This window comes from Indicator indicator, chromosome 1 (genome assembly GCF_027791375.1).
Source record: "Indicator indicator isolate 239-I01 chromosome 1, UM_Iind_1.1, whole genome shotgun sequence".
Classification (NCBI taxonomy): Eukaryota; Metazoa; Chordata; class Aves; order Piciformes; family Indicatoridae; genus Indicator; species Indicator indicator.
This window is the reverse complement of record NC_072010.1, coordinates 92,817,247-92,839,679: the sequence shown is the minus strand read 5'-3', so window position 1 is coordinate 92,839,679 and position 22,433 is coordinate 92,817,247. Positions and strand designations below refer to the sequence as shown.

General features: G+C 42.3%; 1 protein-coding gene across 1 annotated transcript; it reads left to right on the top strand.

Annotated features, from left to right (window-relative positions):
• The first annotated feature begins 5,412 nt into the window (after window positions 1-5,412).
• On the top strand, window positions 5,413-19,936 carry METTL16 (methyltransferase 16, N6-methyladenosine). Its single transcript, XM_054386339.1, has 9 exons — window positions 5,413-5,540; window positions 5,765-5,964; window positions 6,751-6,891; window positions 11,895-12,010; window positions 13,457-13,599; window positions 15,159-15,228; window positions 16,986-17,075; window positions 19,009-19,182; window positions 19,276-19,936. The coding sequence occupies exons 1-9, from the start codon at window positions 5,413-5,415 to the stop codon at window positions 19,891-19,893; spliced, it is 1,680 nt and encodes a 559-aa protein (XP_054242314.1). The 3' UTR covers window positions 19,894-19,936.
• Window positions 19,937-22,433: the final 2,497 nt, after the last annotated feature.

Sequence of the window (22,433 nt, the reverse complement as noted above, 5' to 3'; positions counted from 1 at the left end):
GCTCTGTGAGAAATGGGAGTGTGTTATCCGTTCCACACCCCCATTTCCATGAAGTTCAAGAAGAAAAAGGATTCTTAGCCAGTGAGTCAGGTGAGAGGACTGGTGCTTTCTTCTCAAGTTATTTTTCTATATCTAGAACCCATGTAAAATGGCTTTAACAAAACACCTGCCTGTGTGTTTGTCCAGCTGCAGAGGGGAAAGGAATGTGCATGTCTGCCTGGGTGAGAAAGTACCTGTGTACTTGGTAGTGTGAGTGCCTCTGCAAATTTGTGCTTGCATGCAGGTCGGTAGGCTTGTGTCTACCTGCTATCTGTCTTTGAATGATTCACTGAATCTGATCTAACTGCAAATGGGACTATGTATGTGTACATATATATATATTTTTAGGAGCTGTTGAGTAACTTCACACTACTTTCTGGACTGCATTCTGTGATTGCTGCTTAAGTGTGAGAGCTGTTTGGTACCATCTGCAAGCTCTTACCATCACTTTCTCGTGGGTATTACCTTGGGTGAAGCAGAAGTAGCAAAAATCAGTTAGCCTGCATCAGGTGCAGGTTGTCCCCACGTTGATTATGTGGATTCTTTTTTAGTCTCTCATCCTTTTACTAGAGAGAAATTTTCTATTGTAAATGCACTAATTGCTATGAATTAAAATTTGTATTTTTTATCTCTGCTTCTCTTCTGGTTTTGTCTGTATCAGTTTGTCTTCTGTGACTGTGAGTGGGAACAGAGAAAGAGGAGTAACCTGCCAAAGTGGCAAGAATGGGCTGCAAGAGTGGGTGGCTTCATGGTCTGGTGAATTAAAAAAACAAAAACAGCAGCAAGTTTTATGAACTTTTGTATGTAAAGTTTAGCTACCCTCAGGTCACAGGGAGCTGGCTGAGGGCAGGAATTATCATGGGAATTAAATCCTGATTTAGGTCTTCTCAGATATTCCAGAGTTAAAGGGGATGCTAGCATGTTTAAAGGGAATTTTTAAACCACATACAAGGAACCATTTTGATTTGTATTTGGCTTTTAAAAGAGTAAATTAAATAATAGATTATACTTTAATGCTAATCTTACAGAAATGAATTTTTGTCTGAGGAACCAAGCACTGTATTAAGGCAGTAAGAACCACTCTTACTCCACCAATGAGAAAATGTGAAACTTGGAAGACCATGACAGTCAGTGACAAAGCCAGGAACTAAAGTCAGTTTGAATTCTAAGTTTGAAGCTTTGTTGAATTTTTGATGAATTTTCATAGAACCATAGAATTGTTTTGGTTGGAAGAGATCTCCAAGATCAAGTCCAACATTCAACCTAAGACCACCATGGCCATTAAACCATGTCCCAGAGTGCCATGTCCATATGTTTCTTGAGAACCTCCACTGGTGTGGTCTATGGAGCAGCAGTGGTAAGTGCCACATATTAGATTGGGCTTGGTCGAGCCAGACAGAGGCTTTGCAGGTAAAGGTTGAGCAGGACCCAGAGCACAGCTTCAGCAGGACCTGCCAGCTCTTGCGAACACATGAGACTAATGTGGCTCTGAGGGGGCGTTGCTATGCTGCAGCGCTTGTCATTTAAAACGTGACACTTCCAGCAATAACCAGTGACCATGGGGGACCAGCACTGGCATGATCTCTGGAGCAGCAATGGTAAGCGCTGCAGGTTGGATTGGGCTGGTTTGAGGCAGATGGTGCCATTTGCAGGTAAATGACAAGCAGGCCCCAGTGCACAGCTGTGGCAGGACCTGCCTGATCTCACAAGCTTGTGAGACTGATGTGACTTCAAGGGGGTGTTTCTGGGACCCAACATTTAGGAAGGACAGAATAACAAGATGAGGGGGTGGAGTTGTTCTTTATGTCTCTAAGCAACTAGAATACATTGCACTGATCCCAGGTGGGGATGAAAGTGTTGAAAGCTTATGGGTAAGAGTTAAGGGACATGCAAAAATGGGTGATGCTCTGTCTACTACAGACCACTAAGCCAAGACAAAATTGTTGATGAGGGCTTTTACAGGCAGCTGGAAGTAGCCTCAAGATTGTGTGTGCAGGTGCTCATGGGTGACTTCAATCACCTTGATATTAATTTGAAAGATCATACAGACAGGCATACTAAGTCCAAAAAGTTCCTGCAGTGCACTGTTGACAACTTTCTGACGCAGGTGAAGAACCAACAAGGAGAGGTGTGATGCTGGACCTTGTGCTAACAAACAAAGAAGTCTGGTCAAGGACATTAAGGTTTGGGGTAACCTTGGCTCTAGTGACCACGACATGGTAGAGTTTAGTATTGTTAAGGAAACAAGCAGGGCATATAGTAGAATTTCTACCCTGAACTTTAAGAGGGCTACTTAGAAGTGTCCTGTGGGCTAGGGCTCTTGAAGTTAGGGGGGGGGGGGCCCAAGAGAGCTGGTTAATATTCAAACACCATTTCCTCCAAGCTCAAGATAAGTGTACAGTCTTGAAAAAATAAAATCCAAGTAGAGGTAGCAGGACACCTGCATGGATAAGCAAGGAGCTGCTGGAAAAACTCAACTGGAAGAGGGAAGTTCACAATATGTGGAAAAAGCATCTGGTCAGTTGAGAGGATTATAGAAATGTTGTCAGAGTATGTAGAGATGCAAAAAGGAAGGCCAAAGCTCTCTTGGAACTAAATCTTGGCTACAGAGGTGAAAGAAAACAAGAAGGGCTTCTTTAAATACATCAACAGTAAAAGGACGAATAGGGGAAAAGTGGTTCCATTGTTAAATGAGGTGGGAGCCATGGTGACAGATGATGCAAGAGATGGTGGAATTATTGAGTGCCTTCTTTGTCTCAGCCTTTACTGCTAAGACCAACCCTCATGAATTCCAGACACTGGAAGTGAGGCAGCAAAACTGGAGGGAGAAAAATTCTCCACTGGTCAGTGAGGACGGGGTTAGGAATTGTTTGGATAAACTGAAAACGCACAAATCCATGGGCCCCAATGGGGTGCATTCATGTGTGCTGAGAGAGCTGGCTGATAGCGTTGTTGAGCCACTCTCCATCATTTTTGAAAGACCGTGGAGAATGGGAGAGGTGCCTGAGGACTGGAAGAAAGCCAGTGTCACGCCAGTCTTCAAAAAGGACAAGAAGGAAGACCCTGGCAACTACAGACCAGCCAGCCTCACCTCCATCCCAGGAAAGGTGATGGAGCAGCTCATTCTGGAGGTCATCTCTAACTACATGGAAGACAAAAAAGGTTATAATGATTAGTCAACATGGATTCACTAAGGGGAAGTCTTGCTTGACTAATCTGATAGCCTTCTACAAAGGCATGACCAAATGAGTAGATGAAGGGAGAGCAGTGGACATCATCTACATTTACTTCAGCAAGGCTTTTGATACTGTCTCCTACAACATCCTTGTAAGTGGGTTAAATGATTGGACTGTGAGGTGGATTGGAAACTGGCTTAACAACAGAGTTCAGAGGGTTGTGATCAGCGGTGCAGAGTCCAGTTGGCCTGTGGCCAGTGGTGTTCCCCAGGGATGAATACTGGGTCCGGTTTTGTTCAGTATTGTCATCAACAACCTGGATGACGGGATAGAGTGTACCTTCAGCAAGTTTGCTGACAAAACTCACAAGGATGGCTGTGTTGCCATCCAAGGAGATCTGGACAGGGTGGAAAGCTGGGTGAAGGGGAACCTCATGAAATTCAAAAAGGACTGAAGCTGGGGAGGAATAACATCAGGCACCAATACAGGCCAGGGGCTGTCCTGATGGAAAACAGCTCCATGGAGAAGGAACTTGGGAGTCCTAGTGGACAGTAAGTTATCCATGGGACGGCAGTGTGCCCTTGTGGCCAAGAGGGCCAATGGTATCCTGAGGTGCATCAAGAAAAGTGTGTCCAGCAGGTCTAGGGAGGTTTTCCTTCCCCTCTACTTTGGTGAGAGCACACCTGAAATACTGAATTCAGTTTTGGGCTCCCCACTTCAAGAGACATAGGGATCTACTGGAAAAAGACCAAGGGAGAGCTTCAAGGATGATTAATGGACTGTGAAGAATGACTGAGAGATCTGGGTCTCTTTAGTCTTGAGAATAGAAGGCTGAGAAGGGATCTTATTAATGTCTATAATATGAGAGGTGGGTGTCAAGATGAAGGTGACAGTCTCTTTTCAGTGGTGCCCAGTAACAGGACAAGAAACAACAGGTAGGAGCTGGAACACAGGAAGTTCCACCTCAATATGAGGTGAAACTTCTTTACTGTGAGGGTGATGAAGCACTGGAGCAGGCTGCCCAAACATGTGGAGTCTCCTTCTCTGGAAGCTTTCAAAACACACCTGGATGTGTTCCTGCATGGCCTGCCCTAGGTAATCCTGCTTTGGCAGGAAGGCTGGACTAGATGATCACTAGAGATCCCTTCCAACTCGTAACATTCTATAATTATCTAACTCTACCAAGTCTGGTGCTAAACCATGTCCCTTAGCACCACATCTCTGCATCTTTTAAACATCTCCAGGGATGAGGACTCAACCACCTCCCTGGGGAGCCTATTCCAGTGTTTGAGAACCCTTTCAATGAAGAAGTGTCTTCTAATACCCAATCTAAACCACCCCTGGTGCAATTTGAAGCCATTTGCTCTCCTCCTGTCCCTTGTTACTAGGGAGAAGAGACCATGTTACTAGGGAGAAGAGACCAACACCTACCTCACTCTGACCTCCTTTCAGGTACTTGTAGAGAGTGAGATCTTGCCTGCAGTCTCCTTTTCGCCAGACTGAAACACCCCAGTTCCCTCAGCTGCTCCTCACCAGACCTGTTCTCCATACCCCTTCTCTTGACCTACTCGAGCAACTCAATGTCTTTCTTGTTGTGAGGGCCCCAAAACTGGACCCAGTACTCAAGGAGTGTCCTCCTCAGTGCTGAATCCAGGGGGACAATCACTTCCCTGCTCCTCCTGCTCCCGGTATTCCTGATACAGGCCACCCGGGCACGCTGCTCCCTCTGCAGAGCCTTCCTGTCCTAACCTGGATAACACAGTGACCTCATGCACCAAAATAATGCTACAGAAATCCCTGACTATGAGGAATTTCAGAGAATGTTAAACCTCCCTCCGAGGTAACGAAGATGACAGCACGCATGTAACACGTGTGAATATGAACACAGGCTGAGCCTGAGCAGAGCGGCCACCAGAAAAAGAGAATTTTGAGCTGCAGTTTTGCTTTCTCTGCCTTCATTACTCGTCGACCTTGTCACCCCGAAGCGATGACAGCCGTCTATAAAGTATCTAGCAGCCGCTTCCCTCTTCCGCGGCGGGCGATGGTCTAACCCGGGCCCCACTCGCTTCGCCCTGCCCGCCTTCCCCCGCCACCTGCTGCGCCTTGGTACGGCCCGACGAGGCCGCGATGCGCGTTGGGAGCTGGGCGGGCGGCGGCGCGGAGGGCTCCTTAACCTGCTGCGTCCCGCCGTGTTGCCATGGCCCTTAACAAGTCTATGCATGCACGCAACCGCTACAAGGACAAACCGCCCGACTTCGCCTATCTGGCCGCCAAATACCCCGACTTCCAGCAGCACCTGCAGACCACCCTCACCGGCAGGGTGAGGTAGGGCCCGGCCGCTGAAGAAGCGTCGTGAGGGAGGGATGGGAGGGACAGATGGATGGATGGGACGGACGGATGGATGGGAGGGCAGGGTAGGCCAGGCCGCTTCCGGGGGCTGTGGAGCAGCTCCCGCCGCCTGCCGAGTGCCTTTGCCCGTGTGTGTCCGCCCCCGGCATGCGGCGAGCCAGGTGGCGCTGGCACCCGTGACCGCTGCTTGTACCTTTCAGCCTGAATTTCAAGGACCCTGAGGCAGTGAGAGCTCTGACGTGTACCCTTCTGAAGGAGGATTTCGGTCTTACAATTGACATCCCCGTGGAAAGGCTTATTCCCACCGTTCCCTTGAGGCTGAACTACATCCACTGGGTGGAGGATCTTATCGGTCACCAGGATGCTGACAAGCAAGTCCTTAGGCGTGGCATTGACATAGGTACTGGGAAAGGCAAAACGTGCAATTCCTTATTTGTTGTCAAGGAAACTAGTAGATTTTTTTTTTTTTTACTTATCCATAGAAAAATGTAAAGTTTAAGAAGCAAAAAAGATAGGAATTGTGCTTGTTATGGTGAAACGGGCAATCTGACTGCTGGGGGATTTCATTTGGCTTCTTGGTGGGTGGGATTTCTCAGCACTAACACAGGAAGGGCCATAGCAAGCAATTGCTTGGCTCTCATGGTCTTGAACTCTGTACCAGCAAAGTTTTGTGTAGTGTAAAAAAAAAAATGTGCTGTTAGTAATACATGCAAAGTGTCACTGTAAGGGAATTCAAAGAAAAAAAAGATGGTATTTTCAGTCTTCTAGTTAGCGAATTACATTAGTTTTGCTTTTGGATGCCTGCACAAGAGATTTTTTGAGTTGCATGACAATGCTTTGTAGCATTCCTTTTAAGAAAATTTATTCTGTGGATTTAGGTGTATTTTACAGACGAATCTGCCTTTTTAAAACAGATTTCTTTTGTTGTCATATAGGAAAAAAAGCCTAAAAAGTTGAAAATTTACTAGAAAATTTATTCCAGATTATTAAATTTGCTTAAAGGGAGTATTTAACAATGCCGTATTTCAAATTAAGAAAATAAAATCCACTAAAGAACTAAATAATAGATGATCAGTAATCAGTGTTTTCTTGAAATTGGTTCTTTTTGTTGTAAGAAGTGCCTTGCATCTCTGTGTATGACACCAGAGATTTTGTTTGCATTTCTCATGGCTTTTCACTTCTGCAGGGACAGGGGCATCTTGCATATACCCATTACTTGGAGCAACCTTGAATGGCTGGTATTTTCTTGCAACAGAAGTGGATGATATGTGCTTCAATTACGCCAAGAAGAACGTAGAACAGAATAACTTGTCTGATCTTATAAAAGGTAAAATGTAATAAGTTATCATACAGTTGTTGTGACCTATTTTTTCTACCTTCAGTGGTGTCTTATTCCAGCCAAATACACCCTCAGTTGTTCTTCCTCAGGTTAAATGTTTACTCAAGACAGGAAGTAACAGATGGTCTTGAATGGAATGTGTGAATGGAGAGCTACTCATCCTTACACCTGAAAGTTAAACTTCAGCCTGGAATGTTTTCATCTCTCCTTTTTTTTTTTTTTTTTTTTCCCCTTGTTACTGAAATATTTCTTAGGATTTGTGCCGCTTTTGCTGCTGGGAGACCTGGATTGCTCCCCACAGATAATTTACATGACAGTGCCACACTGTCTTTTGTACAGAGAGAGTCCTTCATCCTCATTTTGAAATTAGGTTTTAACAGTGCTTATGGTAGTAGCAGTATGCCAGACTTGGTCTGTGGGTGACCTTGGAAAATTTTTTTTGTGGGAACTTGGTACGTTAAAAAGCAGGTTCATTGTTCAGGTCTGAAATAAAAGTTTACTCCTGCTGGATTTTGGAATTGTTTTTACCAAAATGTTGTTGTCTTGGTCTATCTTCCATTTCAGTTTTAAAGATGCAGAACTTGATATGGAGAACTATGACATTTTGTTTGTTTGTTTGTTTGTTTTACTGGCATCATAGGGATTTTAGTGGTGTTTCACCATCCTGGAAAAACCTCCGTCAAAGGTAAATGCCTTGTGAGGCTGCAGTGCCAAAGTTGATAAGCTGGAGTGAATGACTGCTGGTGAGCGGAGCCACAGGCAAGGGAGTACCACTGGTGGTACTTGTAGCCAGATGCTGCTTGGGAATGATCCAGCTTGCCATGTTTTTTAGCTCCTAGGCCTGAGTTTTTTAGCTAGAGCTGAGTATGCAACTATAGCTACTGACTTGTTGAGGAAGACATTTTGGAGTCAGAAACCTTTCTGGGCCATTGTTTTTGTGTGTGTTTGTTTGCTTGTTTTTTGGTTGGTTGGTTTTGGTTTTAGATAAAACCCACCACAACACAGACCTCATTATTTTTGTGATGCTCTGTGTGGAAATGTTTGCAACATAGCATCATTTAGAGATGATGTTGGTATAAAGCCCTTGTTTTTCTCGCTTTAATGAAAGTAAAAATAATTTTTTCTTAGTAAAACCAGCAGTAATGTTGTGATGATTTACTAATTGCACCATAGCTTCTTTTTTTCCTAGATTAAAAAAAAGGAATATTTTTTTGCCTGGAAGTGAGATACTGCTTGCAAGAACTTTCTTCCAAAGGGAGCCTTTCCTGTCTGTGGAAACCAGAAACTGAAGAATGATTGTAAATGCTTAAAGAATTATGTGGTGTTCTGAGTTATCAAACAGTGGAATAGGCTCCGCAGGCAGGTGGTAGAATCCCCATCCCTGCAGGTGTTTCAAAGACGTGGAGATGTGGTGCTGAGGGACATGGTTTAGCACCACCTTGGCAGAGTTAGATAATGATTGTACTCGATGATCTTAAAGGTCTTTTCCAATTGATATGATTTCATGATTCTTGCATATTTTATTGGAATGGGATGATGCCAGAATTGTCTGTTGGTATACCAAAAAAAAAAGTCAGTACCCTTTATGTAGTGGTAGGTTAAGAGGTATTCACCAACTTGGGCTCTGGGAATTTTTTAACTACTTGCAAGTTAATTCAGTCTTGCTCCATAACATGATTCTGAACATAGTTTCCTTCCTGTTTGTTTTATTTCCTTTCTTATTTCAAAGTGAAACTGCATGCTATCAGTCATGCTAGCAATGTGGTATTCTTTGATGTTCTCTTCTAAGTAACTTTACAGTAACTTTAGAAAGGATGTGCAATAAACCATGTGTTACTGCTCAGATTACAGAATCTGTTTGAAGAATTGTGCCTGTCTTAAGTCTTTCTCTGCGCTCAAAAATAATTCCATGGGATTGTTTTGCTTCGGTGGGTTTTTTTTCTCCCTTCGTAAAACTGAAAATTTAAACTAAAATTGAAAAAGCATTGATAACAGGAAAAGCAGTGAAATCCTCTGGTAACTGTGGCCTGAAAATTTCAAAACATTTATATAAATGTCGCATTTATGTGCAACAGTGTCTGCTGATTTTGCACTTTGGTGCCAACTATCATAGAATCAGTCAGAGTTGAAGGGACCACAAGGATCATCCAGTTCCAACCCCCCTGCCATGGGCAGCGACACCTCACACTAGATGAGGCTGGCCAGAGCCTCATCCAGCCTGGCCTTAAACACCTCCAGGGATGGGGCCTCAACCACCTCCCTGGTCCAAATGACAGCTGAAGAACTTTTGACTTTGACTGTGATGTGTAACTGTAACTAGTAATTTACATTTAGTTATGAATAATTATCAGTGACTACTTTTATTTTGTTATACCTATTGTTCTTGCTCTATATAACCTGAACTTTGGTAATTGCCAGATACCTTACGAAGTTTGTATTCTTAAGATGATGATACCCTGTAGTACTACGTGTTGGGAGGAGAGGCATGGCTTCCGCCTCTCTTCTAAATATCTCTGTTCTATATACGTTATCCTTGAGTTACTGGTAAAGTCTGCAAGAAATCCTGCTTGTATGCTTTAACTAGACTTCATGCATATTTAAGCACCTGCTCCTTGGGCTGGTGTTCCTATGGTCTTCAGAAGATGTGACTTGACCACAATTTCCAAGGAAATTGTATAACCTTTGGGGAAAGACAGTTGAGATCTGTGTGGGATGTCTGCCTTCGTCCTTGTTATGAGTAATAAGTTGGTGGACCCAAGTGGGTAGAAGGTTTATCCAGAAAAGAAGTCTAATGTTTTTTGTTGTTGTTGTGATTCTTTTAACTTGTATAAGATGGTAGTTCCTGTGCAGGGTACATAGTATTGCTAACACAGGGATTCTGTGTTATTATAAGGTTGGGTGTCTGTTTTATTGTAAAATTGGGTGTAAAACTAATCTTGTTGCTGTGTAACCTCAGCTAAGATACCTTTATGTTAGTCTTTCTCTTTCTTAGCTTTTCTTTTTTTTTTTTTTTTTTTTATGTCTTTCGAAAGTGTAAAGAAAGACCAAACAGAATATTTTCTTGAGTGCCATTCTAGCATTCTGTATCTTAAAAAAATTCTTTAGGTGGGTATTTTTTTTTCCTCTGAGTAGTCTGTGAGGTAATGACCTGACACTTGTGTTAATTTTTGGAAGGAGTTAAAGTGTATTTCTAGTTGCATCAGAAAAGTCATTATAACTTAAGTAGTTCCTATTTTAAACTGACTCATATTGGTGTTGGAAGAATAGAGTTAATTTTTGGCTGAATAAGCTTCCACTGAACTGGTCTGAAACCAGGATAACAAGAATGAAAGGCCCTTAAGACTAAATAATGGGACAACCTTGAAGGTTAAAATAACCAGAATAAGATGTAATTAAGAGCAGTATCTAAAGACAGTAGAATTCTGTCAACTTTTATAGATAATGCCTTCTGACAGAAACCAGAAGCAGATCTGGACTAGGATTGAATCATTGAGGTGTCTCCTATATAACCTGTGGGGATTTTAATAATAAAACACACGTCTAGGAGGAGAATTTATGTGTAAGTGTAGGACCACCTTAGTGTAATGAATTAGGTAATTATATAATGAATTAGGTAATGGGTCGAGCACACGTACAAAGATTGATGTGGTATCACAATATATTGGGGGCTGGAAGGGACCTCAAGAAATCATCAGGTCCAACCCCCCTGCCAAACCAGGATCACTTAGGGTAGTCTGCACAGGAATTCATCCAGGTGGGTTTTGAAAGTCTCCAGAGAAGGAGACTCCACAACTTCTCTGGGCAGCCTGTTCCAGTGCTCCATCACCTTATCTGTAAAGTTTATCCTCATGTTGAGGAGAAATCTTCTATATTCAGTCTGAACCCATTGTTCCTTGTCTTATTACTGTGTACTACCAAAAAGAGCCTGGCCCCATCCACTTGACACCCACCCCTCAGATATTTATAGATACTGATGATATCCCCTCTGAGTCTTCTCAAGACTAATTAGCCCCAGGTCTCTCAGTATCTCTTCATAGGGGAGATGCTCAAGTCCCCTAATCATCCTAGTGCCTCTCTCTTGGGCTCTCTCCAGCAGGTCTCTGTCTTTCTTGAACTGGGGAGCCCAAAACTGGATGCAGTATTCCAGGTGTGGCCTCACCAGGGCAAAGTAGAGGGTGGAAGAACTTCGCTAGACCTGCTGGACACACCTTTCTTGATGCATCCCAGGATACCATTGGCTCTCTTGGCCACAAGGGCACATAGTTCCATGGAGAGCTTGCTGTCCACCAGCACTCCAAGGTCTTTCTTTGCGGAGCAGCTTTCCAGCACGGCGGGCACCTGTACAGGTTAGGGGCTGTTGTTATTCCTCCTCAGATGTAGGACCCTGCACTTGTCCTTATTAAACTTCATGAGGTTTGCCTGCACCCAGCTCTCCAGCCTGTCCAGGTCACATTGGATGGCTGCACAGCCTGAGGGGGTGTCAGCCAACCCCCTCAGTTTTGTAGCATCAGCAGACTTGCTGAGGGTACTCTCAATCCCCTCATCCAGGTATTGATAAAGATATTGAACAAAACTGATATAAAGTCATCATATAAAGTCATACGTAATTTCTTTGTTTTTGTACTGTTTGAACTAATGGTGGGATAGCTTTGCAGAACTACCTCCTAGCACCCTTTTCTATGCAGAACTGGAATAAATAAAATACTTCTGCTTGGTGTCTGTCTATATAGGCTGTTACACCCTGAGTAAATGATCCTGCTTTTAGAATAACTAACTACTGTGTATAAACATACAAGCTGCTTGTATGCTAGTCCTTAACTGAGGTCTGCATTTGCATGCTGATAGTTGTTACATTTTTTTCATAGACAGAAAATGCTCTTTAGAAAGGACAGTTTTGATATGGTGTATTGTTTTAGCAAGCACTGATACGTCAAAGGTGTTCTAGATAAAAGAAAAAGTTCTTTACTGACCGAACTTCTGTTTTTAATTAGTGGTTAAGGTACCACAGAAGACTCTTCTAATGGATGCACTGAAAGAAGAATCTGAGATTGTTTATGATTTCTGCATGTGCAACCCTCCCTTTTTTGCCAACCAGTTGGAAGCAAAGGTAAGTTAAACTAAATGCTGCTTGTACTTTGGTGAGGGGGAGGGTAGCAACAGTGTAACCTCTTCCCTTGAGGAAGGTTGAAAAATCCCAAATCATAATCATAGATTCATTTCAGTAGGAAAAATCAAAAGACTGGTAATAGCTTTCATATAATGAAGAAAAGCCTTAGAAATCTTAATTTAAAAGCAAGAAAACTTTTGACTTTATCCTTAAAGACAGAATCATAGATTCATAGAATGATTTTACCAAGTCTAAGTGTGTCCCTCAGCACCACATCTCTGCCTCTTTTAAACACTTCCAGAGATGGGGATTCAACCACCTCTCTAGGCAGCCTGTTCCAGTGTTTGAGAACTCTATGAAGATGTTTATAGTAATACCCAACCTACACCTCACTTGGTGCAACTTGAGACCATTTCCTATTGTTCTGTCACTTGTAACTAGGGAGAAGAGACTGATGCCCACCTTGGTCCAACCTCCTTTCAGTAGAGAGAGAAGGTGTCCCCTCAGCCTCCTTTTCTCCAGACTAAACAACCCCAGTTCCCTCAGCTGCTCCTCGCAAGACCTGTTCTCCAGATTCTTCACCAGCTTTGTTGCCCTTCTCTGGACCCACTCCAGCACCTCAGTGTCTTTCTTGTAGTGGAGGGCCCCAGTACTCAAAAGTGTGGCCTCGCCAGTGCTGAGTCCAGGAGGACAATCACTGCCCTGGTACTGCAGATACGCTATTTCTGGCACAGGCCAGAATGTTCTTCACATTCTTGGCCACCTGGGCACATGGCCAGCATAATGAAAGAGTATTTAAGTCTTCTCCCTCCCCAAGCCCTACCCTAAAGGAATTTTGAAAAACCTACCTTTCCTGAAGTGAGGGAGGACCTGTAGAATCTTTTCACAGGTTCTTACAGGCTTAGAGAATTAGTCTGAAAAGTAGACAGCTAGTAAATCTGAAATCAGGCTGTGTGATACATAATAGTGGTATAGGGGAATAGTTTCTGGCATTGTCCCTGTCTATTATTTCTTTTGCCTTTGTGATTTAGGCTATTCATGTAGCTCAGAACAGTTCTTGCAGTACCTGCCAAATATAGTCAAAAACTTAATTTTGTAATATAGGGCAGCAAGAAAAAGATATGTGTTGAAATTAAACTGTGGATTTGAACAGTGTAGATGCATGTAACCAGCATGTCTTACATGTATTGGCACTGCGCATTTCATGTTAGCAGGATACTAATTTGTGACAAGTAAATTACCTAGGTTTAAGACTCTAGGGAATTCACTCAATTTTACTTATTTTGAACATATCTGTTATTATTCATATGTCTGTTATCTGTGGTTCTGATAGGTTGACTAGAGGTGGTGACATTTACTACCCACTAAAGATTGAGGCAGGAAGCAGTGTACAAAGCAGCCTAACATTTCATTAAATGTTCCTCTCAAATGTTCTGTTTTATGCAGGGAGTGAATTCTCGAAATCCACGGCGTCCCCCTCCCAGTTCTGTCAATACAGGAGGGATCACAGAAATCATGGCCGAGGGGGGAGAACTAGAATTTGTCAAAAGAATTATTCATGATAGTCTGCAACTTAAAAAGAGGTTACGGTAAGTGCTTCATTCATTAAAAAACCCCAAAACCCAGAAAACCAAACCTACCTTTTATCTGCTGCTTTGACTTCTGGAAATGCGATAGCACTGGGTTCTGGTTCCACATGGTGCGTAGTTCCAGGAGAAACTTGCTTTTGATTAGTTGCTGTTTGTCAGTCTTGGCAAATGTAGTAGAGAACTCACTGATGTTACTCTCAAGGCAAGAAGTTTTTGCTTTAAAAGGGTGATGTGGAATTCTGAGGAATGGCTTGTTCCTGTATTGCTCCTCTTGACAGTGCCACTCCTCTAAGAAAGAGGAGGGTATCACTTCATCTGATGAACTGATAGCATAGGGCATAGAACATAGCCCCATGCCAAGTGTGTATCATACGTAATTTTTCCTAAGTTCTGTGTGTTTGGAGGTGGGAATGTTTCAGTTCATGTTTTTGAACAGATTACCTTGAAGAACAATTCACTTAAAATACTTCTTTTTATTTTGTTAGAGATAAAGTTTGGCAGCTCTACCAGAAGGCATGAGTAATGAACTGTTAGTAGATAGAGACTCCTTTGGACTGTAAGATGATCTTGACTTTACCCCTATCCCCACTTCAGTTAGGAGTCACAGGCTCAGTATGTTATAATTTTGGGAAGGATGTGTGGTTTAGTTTTGCTAGAAATGTTGAGGTTTAATTTAAGTATTGCTGTGAGAAATTCTGTGCATTGCATTATGCAGGCAGTAAATTAAAAAAATTGACTGTTAATAACACTGATGATATTTATTTACCTTTTTTTTCATTTGCAGTCTATTTCATTTGTATATGTGAGCAATTTTAAAGTGCTTGCCTTCAATTTAGATGCATGGTCTTGAGAAAACTGTTGATAACTGGGAACTCTAATACATGGTATCTACAAATAAGCTTTTGAATGCAGTCATCAAAAAAATGTATGGAAGAGGGGATTGTAGAGCTCTAATAGTACTTTAGCTGAAGAACAGAAGTGTAATGTTTGGAGATACTGAAGAGGTCAAGCTGGGTGGAAGGATGAGCTCCACCAGAAGTGGGAAAATTGTGTTTGTTTTTTTTTTTTTTTCTTGTTAGTTTCCTCATGAAATATGGGTTAGGTAGTGGAAACCTGGGTAACGGCTTACAAATAAGCAGATATGGTAGCCAGTAGGCACAAACGCTTGTCAATAGGTGAATATCCCTTTTTATTCTGATGCATTCCCCAAAGAAAGTGGGGAGAAACTGAAATGAATTATTGTAAGGGGTAATGTTTTCCACGTAACTAAAGTCATCGTGTTTAACAGGATTCTTGGTTGTTTAGGTCCTCTTTCAATAACAGACTTAATGTATTTCCTAAGAACTCAGAAACTGATTTCCTTGTTCAGTCTGCCTTTGAGCCTTATGTTCCAATTCATGTTGTACTTTGTCCTAGTCTCTGTTTAAGAGTGTGATTCTGTTGTTTTGTTTTTAAATCTACTGTTCTTGCAGGCTTTTGATCCAAGTAGTTTTTTCTGGTAGTTACCATTTTCAGTTGCTCTGCATTTGCAAAATACCTTATTAACATGTTGTTTGCAGATGGTACAGTTGCATGCTGGGGAAGAAATGCAGCTTAGCACCATTGAAAGAGGAGCTTCGAATCCAGGGGGTGAGTTTGTGTATAGTGCATGTATAGACTCTATATATTATGTCCTAATGCATGCAAGTAATTACTACTGAACTATTTTACAGAGTTTATTTACAAGAAGAAACTGCAATTAATCGTTAGAGAGACACTCAAAACAATTGAGATGGAATATAGATTCAAAGCTTACAGAGAAGTAGCACATACGGTCTCCAGATTTTTGTCTTTATTGTGGTAGAAGCATTTCGTTGTCCATTCTAGAACATAAGAAATTCTCCTTTAGAATAGCCATAGCAGGGCTACTATAAAATAAAAGTCAAATAATTATTTCTCTTTCCTTTTAGATAACGTGCAATCTAGTGATTTAAGTTGATAAAATAAATAGTAACATTGTTTAAGTGGAAGAAATTCTTTGTGTTCAGTTCTGGCACCAAGTGAAGTTGAACCTTCTCATGCAAGAAGGCTGTGCAAAGAACTTTTTTATGGCTTTCTGGAGGAAGTGTAGTCTTGTTTGATTTCCAGACAAAGACAGTGATTGTGAGATCTGTCCTTATGTATAGTAGAGAGGTGGAGGGAAGAGAATGCATGATGAAATAAGTTCCCATAAAGATCAACTGCAGGCCACAGGGAATCCTTAAACTATGTGACAAAAGAAGATGCTGATCTAAGTACCAGATTTCAAGTATCTGACTTCATGTACTGTTGCACTTCAGTCTGAGGAAAGTGAGAGAAATCCTTGCAAGCCTTGCAGAGAAAAGCTGAGGGTTGGTTTTGTATTTTTCCTGACACTACCAATTTCATTTTGTTCAGATTTTTGATCTTTGTTATAAGACAGATGGGAACATAGTCACTGTAACCCAGCACACACTGTATTGTGGTTCAGGGTAGAATGCAGCAAAAACGTTCCAAAAAGCCCTCGTTATTCAAAGTGTTTTGAAATTTGCTGTATTTATCTTAAATTTTGATACAGTTAGGAATCTAAAAGCAGGGAAAGTTCTCTTCCTCTCTCTTTTTGAATACAATTCACAAAAATAAGATTTTTATTTATTTTTTCTGTGCAGACCTGGGGCTTGTGCTCTGGAGCCAATAATTCAAAGTGAGGTGGGATGGTTGATATTTATCCTTACTAGTATTTAGCACGTTCTACATACATACATACATGCTTTAGAGCATCCATGTGTGGAAAGACTACTTAACGCTAGCATTGGATCTGAGCTTTATATTTAAAGGCAATGTAAGTTGTGGCTTGATTTTTGGGGGCAAAGATAGGCAAGTGTTTCTGGGCACATTTCTGCCATCTGCAGACAGGTTGAGTGGCTTGGCTTCCCAGCCCTTTGCTGCCTTTGTTTTGTGTTCCTTTGCTACAGCAGTGGGTTCAGTAATGAAATGCTGAGCAGGAGCATGTTCTGAACAAGGAGGAAGGATGTGCTTTTTGTAGGGTCAGAATGCATGTGTGCTGTAAGTGTGCTGGATGGCTGCACAAAAAGGGTCATGTTATATGTTGCTGAACTTGGAAGTTCTGAAAGGGCTTCAAGACTTGAAAGGAACCATAGATGTGGCAGGGCAGAGGGGGAGGTCGTGGGCATAGGTACTAGTTATGACACTGACCAGCTTCAGGTGGCCCTGACATCCATGAACCATGTCAGAAAGAATCTCTATTTCTTGTCATGAGAAGATCACTCTATGCTGACTTTATAATGCTTTCAAAATGGAAAACATGTACAGTAAAACAATGTTGTTTATTAATATGAAATGAAGTTTTGTACTGTTTCTTTGCATAGGTTCCTAAAGTTACTCATACTGAATTCTGTCAAGGACGCACCATGAGATGGGCATTGGCATGGAGTTTCTATGATGATGTTCAAGTACCTGTAAGTTGCTTAATTTTGATTTGCTTGTGATTGTATCTCTTATTTGAGCAAGGGCCTAATTGAGCTATAACTGCTGTAAAACAAACTGGTCTCCTTCAGACTGGAACATGGATGGGATGGGCTGTGTGGACAGGCTGGAGAGCTGGGCAGGGAGAAATTTAATGAAGTTCAACAAGGGCAAGTGTAGAGTCTTGCACCTAGGAAAGAACAACCCCATGTATAGGTTGAGGACTGACCTGCTGGAGAGCAGTGAAGGTGAAAAGGACTTGGAGGTCCCAGTGGATGGAAGGGTGACCATGAGCCAGCAATGTGCTCTTGTGGCCAAGAAGGGCAATGCCTTTCTAGGGCCTATTAGAAGGAGTGTGGTAGGTAGGTCGAGAGAGGTTCTCCCTCTCTACTCTGCCCTGGTGAGGCCACATCTGGAATATCGTGTCCAGTTCCCCTCAGTTCAAGAAGGACTCTTTCAAGCAGTTGAGAGAGTCCAGTGCAGAGCCACAAAAATGATTAAGGGATTGGAACATCTTCCTTACTAGGAGAGACTGAGGGAGCTGGAGAAGAGACTGAGGGGTGACCTCATTCATGTTTATAAATATGTAAAGGGTGAGTGACAAGAGGATGGAGCCAGACTCTTCTCAATGATGCCTGATGACAGGACAAGGGCAATGGATGGAAGTTGAGACATAAGGAGTTCCATGGAAACAGGAGGAAGAATTATTTCACTGTGAGGGTGACAGAACACTGGAACAAGCTGCCCAGGGGGGCTATGGAGTCTCCCTCTCAGTAGATATTCAAGACCTGCCTGGATGAGTTCCTGTGTGACCCAGTATAGGTGATCCTGCTTTGGCAGGGGGTTGGACTAGATGATCTCTCAAGGTCCCTTCCAGCCCCTGACATTCTGTGATTCTGTGACAGTGAGGCTTCCTAACTGACTGCCAGACTGTTAGTTGTTACATGCCAGTCATAAATGACCCATGTGTAGGGAGGAAAAAGAAGCCTGTGCAGGGATTTCCTGTGGGTTTCAGTGAAAGGAAGGGTCACTGGTAACACACTTCAAATAGCAGTTTAGTACTATTAAAAATATGCTAAGTTTGGGACTAGATTTGAACTTCAAGCATTCCTTTGAGAACTTGTTTTTAATTTACCATATGGATTCCATTACCAAATAGATGTGAACATATCTAGCTCAGACTTTCCTACATGAATGAAAGTGCAGCTTGTTCACCTTAACTAATGTGAGATGGTTGCTTTTTTTGATCCAGATGTACATATACTATAAGACAGGTATAGACAATAACTAACCTTATTGAGGATGCAAGTAAACCTTCAGCAAACTTGGATCAAAATGACCTCGACCTCTATTCCCAAGAGCAACTGCAGTTTCTCAGCTCACAGAGAGATAGTAGTTTATAGAATCATAGAATTGTTTTGGTTGGAAAAGACCCCAAAGATCATTGAATCCGACCACCAACGTAACACCACCATGGCCATTACATCATGTCTCAAAGTGCCATGTCCACACGCTTCTTGAACATCTTCAGGGACTGTGGCTCCACCACCTACCTGGGCAACTTACTCCAATGCCTGACCACTCTTTCCATAAAGTAATTTTTCTTAATACCCAATCTAAACCTCCCCTGGCACGATTTCAGGCCATTTTATCTTGTCCTATGGCCTGATACTAGGGAGAAGGAGCCAATGAAATTTTTTTGCTAATGTCTGAAGATCAACTCCCTCTATACCTCTGGTTAGTAAAGGGTGCATTATCCTTTTAGCTGGTTTTCATCTAAAACTTTTTGGAGTGAAGTGAAACTCAAGCCATGTCATTAATTGTTTAATGGCTTACGTTGTACTCTTAACCCCAATGTTTTCTGAGTACGAAGTCATCCCATTAACACTACATAGCTTTGTAAACTTTTTTTATTTCTTCTTGTAGTCGCCTCCGTCTAAAAGAAGAAAATTGGAAAAACCCAGAAAACCGATTACATTTATGGTCTTGGCTTCTACAGTCAAAGAGTTATCTAGCAAAGCTGCAGCTATGGGCTGGGATGCTGTAGAAGCTATTGCTGTGGTTAGGGCCTGGGTAGAGAAGATTCTCACTGATCTGAAGGTACAGTATTAAGTATTATATGTTAAAACAACATCCTACTTGAAATTATTACTGTGAGAGGATGGTATGAAGTTCTGCTGTTTTCTGCAATAGGTTCAGCATAAACGTGTTCCCTGTGGGAAGGATGAAGTTAGCCTGTTTGTGACTGCCATTGAAAACTCCTGGATTCATTTGAGGAGAAAGAAACGAGAGAGAGTAAGGCAATTACGAGAACTTCCTCGAGCTTCTGAAGGTACTCTGCAAGCAATGGAAGAGGGAAAAAACCTCCCGAAGAGTGTCAGCAACAATCTGGACTGTGAAAACCCCAAGACTGAAGACTCTGAAAGAGCGTTTATAGCCCCTGATGAGGATGTCCACCCGACCGCAGGGGATGAGCTAACGGAAGACTCTGCTGCCAAAGAAGAACACAATGAGCATGTGAAGGAGGAGGAGATGGAAGCAAATGGGGGAGAAGCGTCACGTGGCAAAGGTTCCAGTAATGCAAAGGAGGAACCTAGCCCTTCAGAGGAAGCTAGCAATCTCACAGTTGACAAAGAACAAAGTCCCAAAGAAACTAGTAGATGTTTTCTCTTTAAGTGTTTAATGAATGTGAAGAAAGAAGGAATTGATGTAGTAGTAGAAATGCACTGGGTTGAAGGACAGAATAGAGACTTGATGAACCAGTTGTGCACATACTTACGGAATCAGATTCTTCGACTGGTTGCTAGTTAATCCTCTTTCCTACTTTGTTAAAGTAAGCCAGTTCTCAAATTTAGTAAACTATTTTTAATAGATTAAAATTTTCAGTTAGCAAAACATGGCATTTTTTCTCCTGGGGGAAAAACAAAGTGTAAAAGGGAGATTAAAGTCCCCTTTAATAGCTTTTTGGAAAGCTACAAGGAGTGCATGAAGTAAGTGTACTTCATTGGACGTGAAGTGATGGAGAAGTAATAGCTTTTGCACTGCGATTGTAAAACTACATGTTGAAACGTGTCATTGCTGTGAGCATTTCAGATACCGATAATGCTTACTCTGGTCTGTTTTCTGGTGCAATAGAGTATATATATTGTTACTAAGTGGAAATATTGACTGAAATATTTTCTTCAATATTTTTTCAATGCTAATGTGGGCAATGATTAGTCTGCTGTGGGAATTGTGTTCTGCAGCAAAGAGTCTTCAACCAAGGATTTAAGTACGCCTCTTCTCTTTAATGCATTTAACCTTTAATCTGGAGAGTAGCAAGACTGATACATCCTCCTCAGTGTCAATTCATTAAAATAATTGCTTTAGAAAAACTTTGTGTTGTTCTTTCCTGGGGCTTGTGTTTTGAGGTGTGGAAGAGCCTGCTATCAGTGTCTGGTTTTGTAAACTTCATTTTAACATTAAAAAAGGGGGTTGAGCTCCTTGGCTTGAAGAGGATTTAACTATGTTGACGGTTCCATTAGCCCATTCCTTATACTAAATTGGAGGTAACTGTCTGAAATGGGAGCAGTATTCTTAGAGGATTTTACTTCCACGTAATCTTGAGAGATTGCTTTAGTGACAGGAATGAGAGCACATGTTCATCTTTGTGGGCCAGAAATTCCTTATTCAGGACGAAGATGTGTGCAGAAAGAAGACAACTGACAAGAAGGTGGCTGCTTCCACACCTGACTCCCTAGTCCTTCTTACTACTAGCTCTTTTCCCAGTGTTTCTGGGCCAGTGACCTGCCACCCTGAGAAGAGAAGCTGAGGGACATGGGCCTCATGCTCTTCAGAGAGGGTACAGATGTGTGTTTGAGATACAAGCTTTGCATGAAGTCAGCCTCCCAAGCTGTGTGACCTATTTCTCTGTGGAGATCTACAGAACATGGAAATAGTTCTTAGACTGGAGTGTGTGCCCCAAAATAACACTCCTGATGGACAGACTGAAGGAAATAATGCATATGTTCATGCTACTGGAACTACTTTGAATGTTTGGCCTTAGTTGTCAAGTTTTCTGGGAAGATTAGTGTGTTTTCTTAAGTTGAATTGAAGACAACTTAGAAAAGCCTTAATTTTCCTCCTCTGTTGTTAACCATTGTGTTTTATGCTTCTTAGCACTTCTCCTGCAGGTGATGGACAAAGACTTGCATTTTTTTGATATTGCATAATTTTCACAATATTGCTTCTGGTATTTGTGTCACTGGGAAGAGATGAAACTAGCCCTGCTCTTCCAGGGTCTGAAGAGGATATTTTGGCTAGGTGAGCCATTAAAAATAGAAGGGTTGTTTGTCCTTTGCACTGTTCCCTGTTTATCATTTCCATTTGCCTCTAAAAGAAGTTCTGCAAAGTAAGCCTGTGTGGTTGTGGCACATCTGTTTTGCTGAAGCAGAAGTCCTTGCCTTGCTTCGTTAATTACCTCTCTTCTGCCACCTCTGCAACATGAACAACGTACCCTCCTGAGCATTGCTTAAACAAAGCCCCAGGTATTTTCAAAGAAACCCAGTAGTTGGTGATTTGGATGACCATTTTAGAAGTTAAAGTGTTGTCTTGGCATTTTATTTAATGACAAAGGTGGGTGTGGTCCTTGGAAAGCTAATCCTGTGTTGGGAAAGAATAGTAATTTTAAATCTGTGAAATTAGTATGAAAAGGTAAATTAGTGTCATCACATGTACAGCAGAGATGTAGCAATTATGGAGAAATTCTAAATTACATGGCCCTGCACTGTGAACAGACATCTTGGGTGCTGTAGGTACCTGCTTTGCTGTGGGATCATCCTCCCCACCTCAAGCCAGCGGAGGCTCTTTCTGGATTGACGGGCTGATGCCAAGTGTGTGAGATTCAACGAGGCCAAGGGCCAGGTCCTGCACTTGGGTCACCACACCCCTATGAATGCTCCAGGTTTGGGGAAGAGTGGCTGGAAAGCTGCTAAGCAGAGAAAGATGGGGTGTTGATTGACAGCCAGCTGAACATGAGCTAGCAAACGCCCAGGTGGCCAAGGCCAACTGCGTCCTGGCTTTTATCAGGAACAGTGTGACCAGCAGGAGCAGAGAAGTGGTCATCCCCGGGTACTCAGCACTGGTGAGTCCACACCTTGTGTACAGGGTTCAGATTTGGGGACTTCAGTACAGAAAAGACATGGAGGTGCTGGAGTGGGGCACCAAGAAGGGCAATAAAGCTGGTGAAGGGGCTGGAGAACAGCAGGTCTTGTTAGGAGCAGATGAGGACATGGGGATTTAATCTGGAGAAGAGGATGCTGAAGGCAGACCTTGCTCTCAACTACTCCCTCAAATGAGGTAATGAAGTGGGA

Coding starts and splice junctions, on each gene's coding strand:
- METTL16 (XM_054386339.1), top strand. CDS start 5,413: ATGGCCCTTAACAAGTCTATGCATGCACGCAACCGCTACAAGGACAAA. Junction 17,076..19,008: donor ATGATGATGTTCAAGTACCT/GTAAGTTGCTTA, acceptor TTCTTCTTGTAG/TCGCCTCCGTCTAAAAGAAG. Junction 19,183..19,275: donor AGATTCTCACTGATCTGAAG/GTACAGTATTAA, acceptor TTTCTGCAATAG/GTTCAGCATAAACGTGTTCC.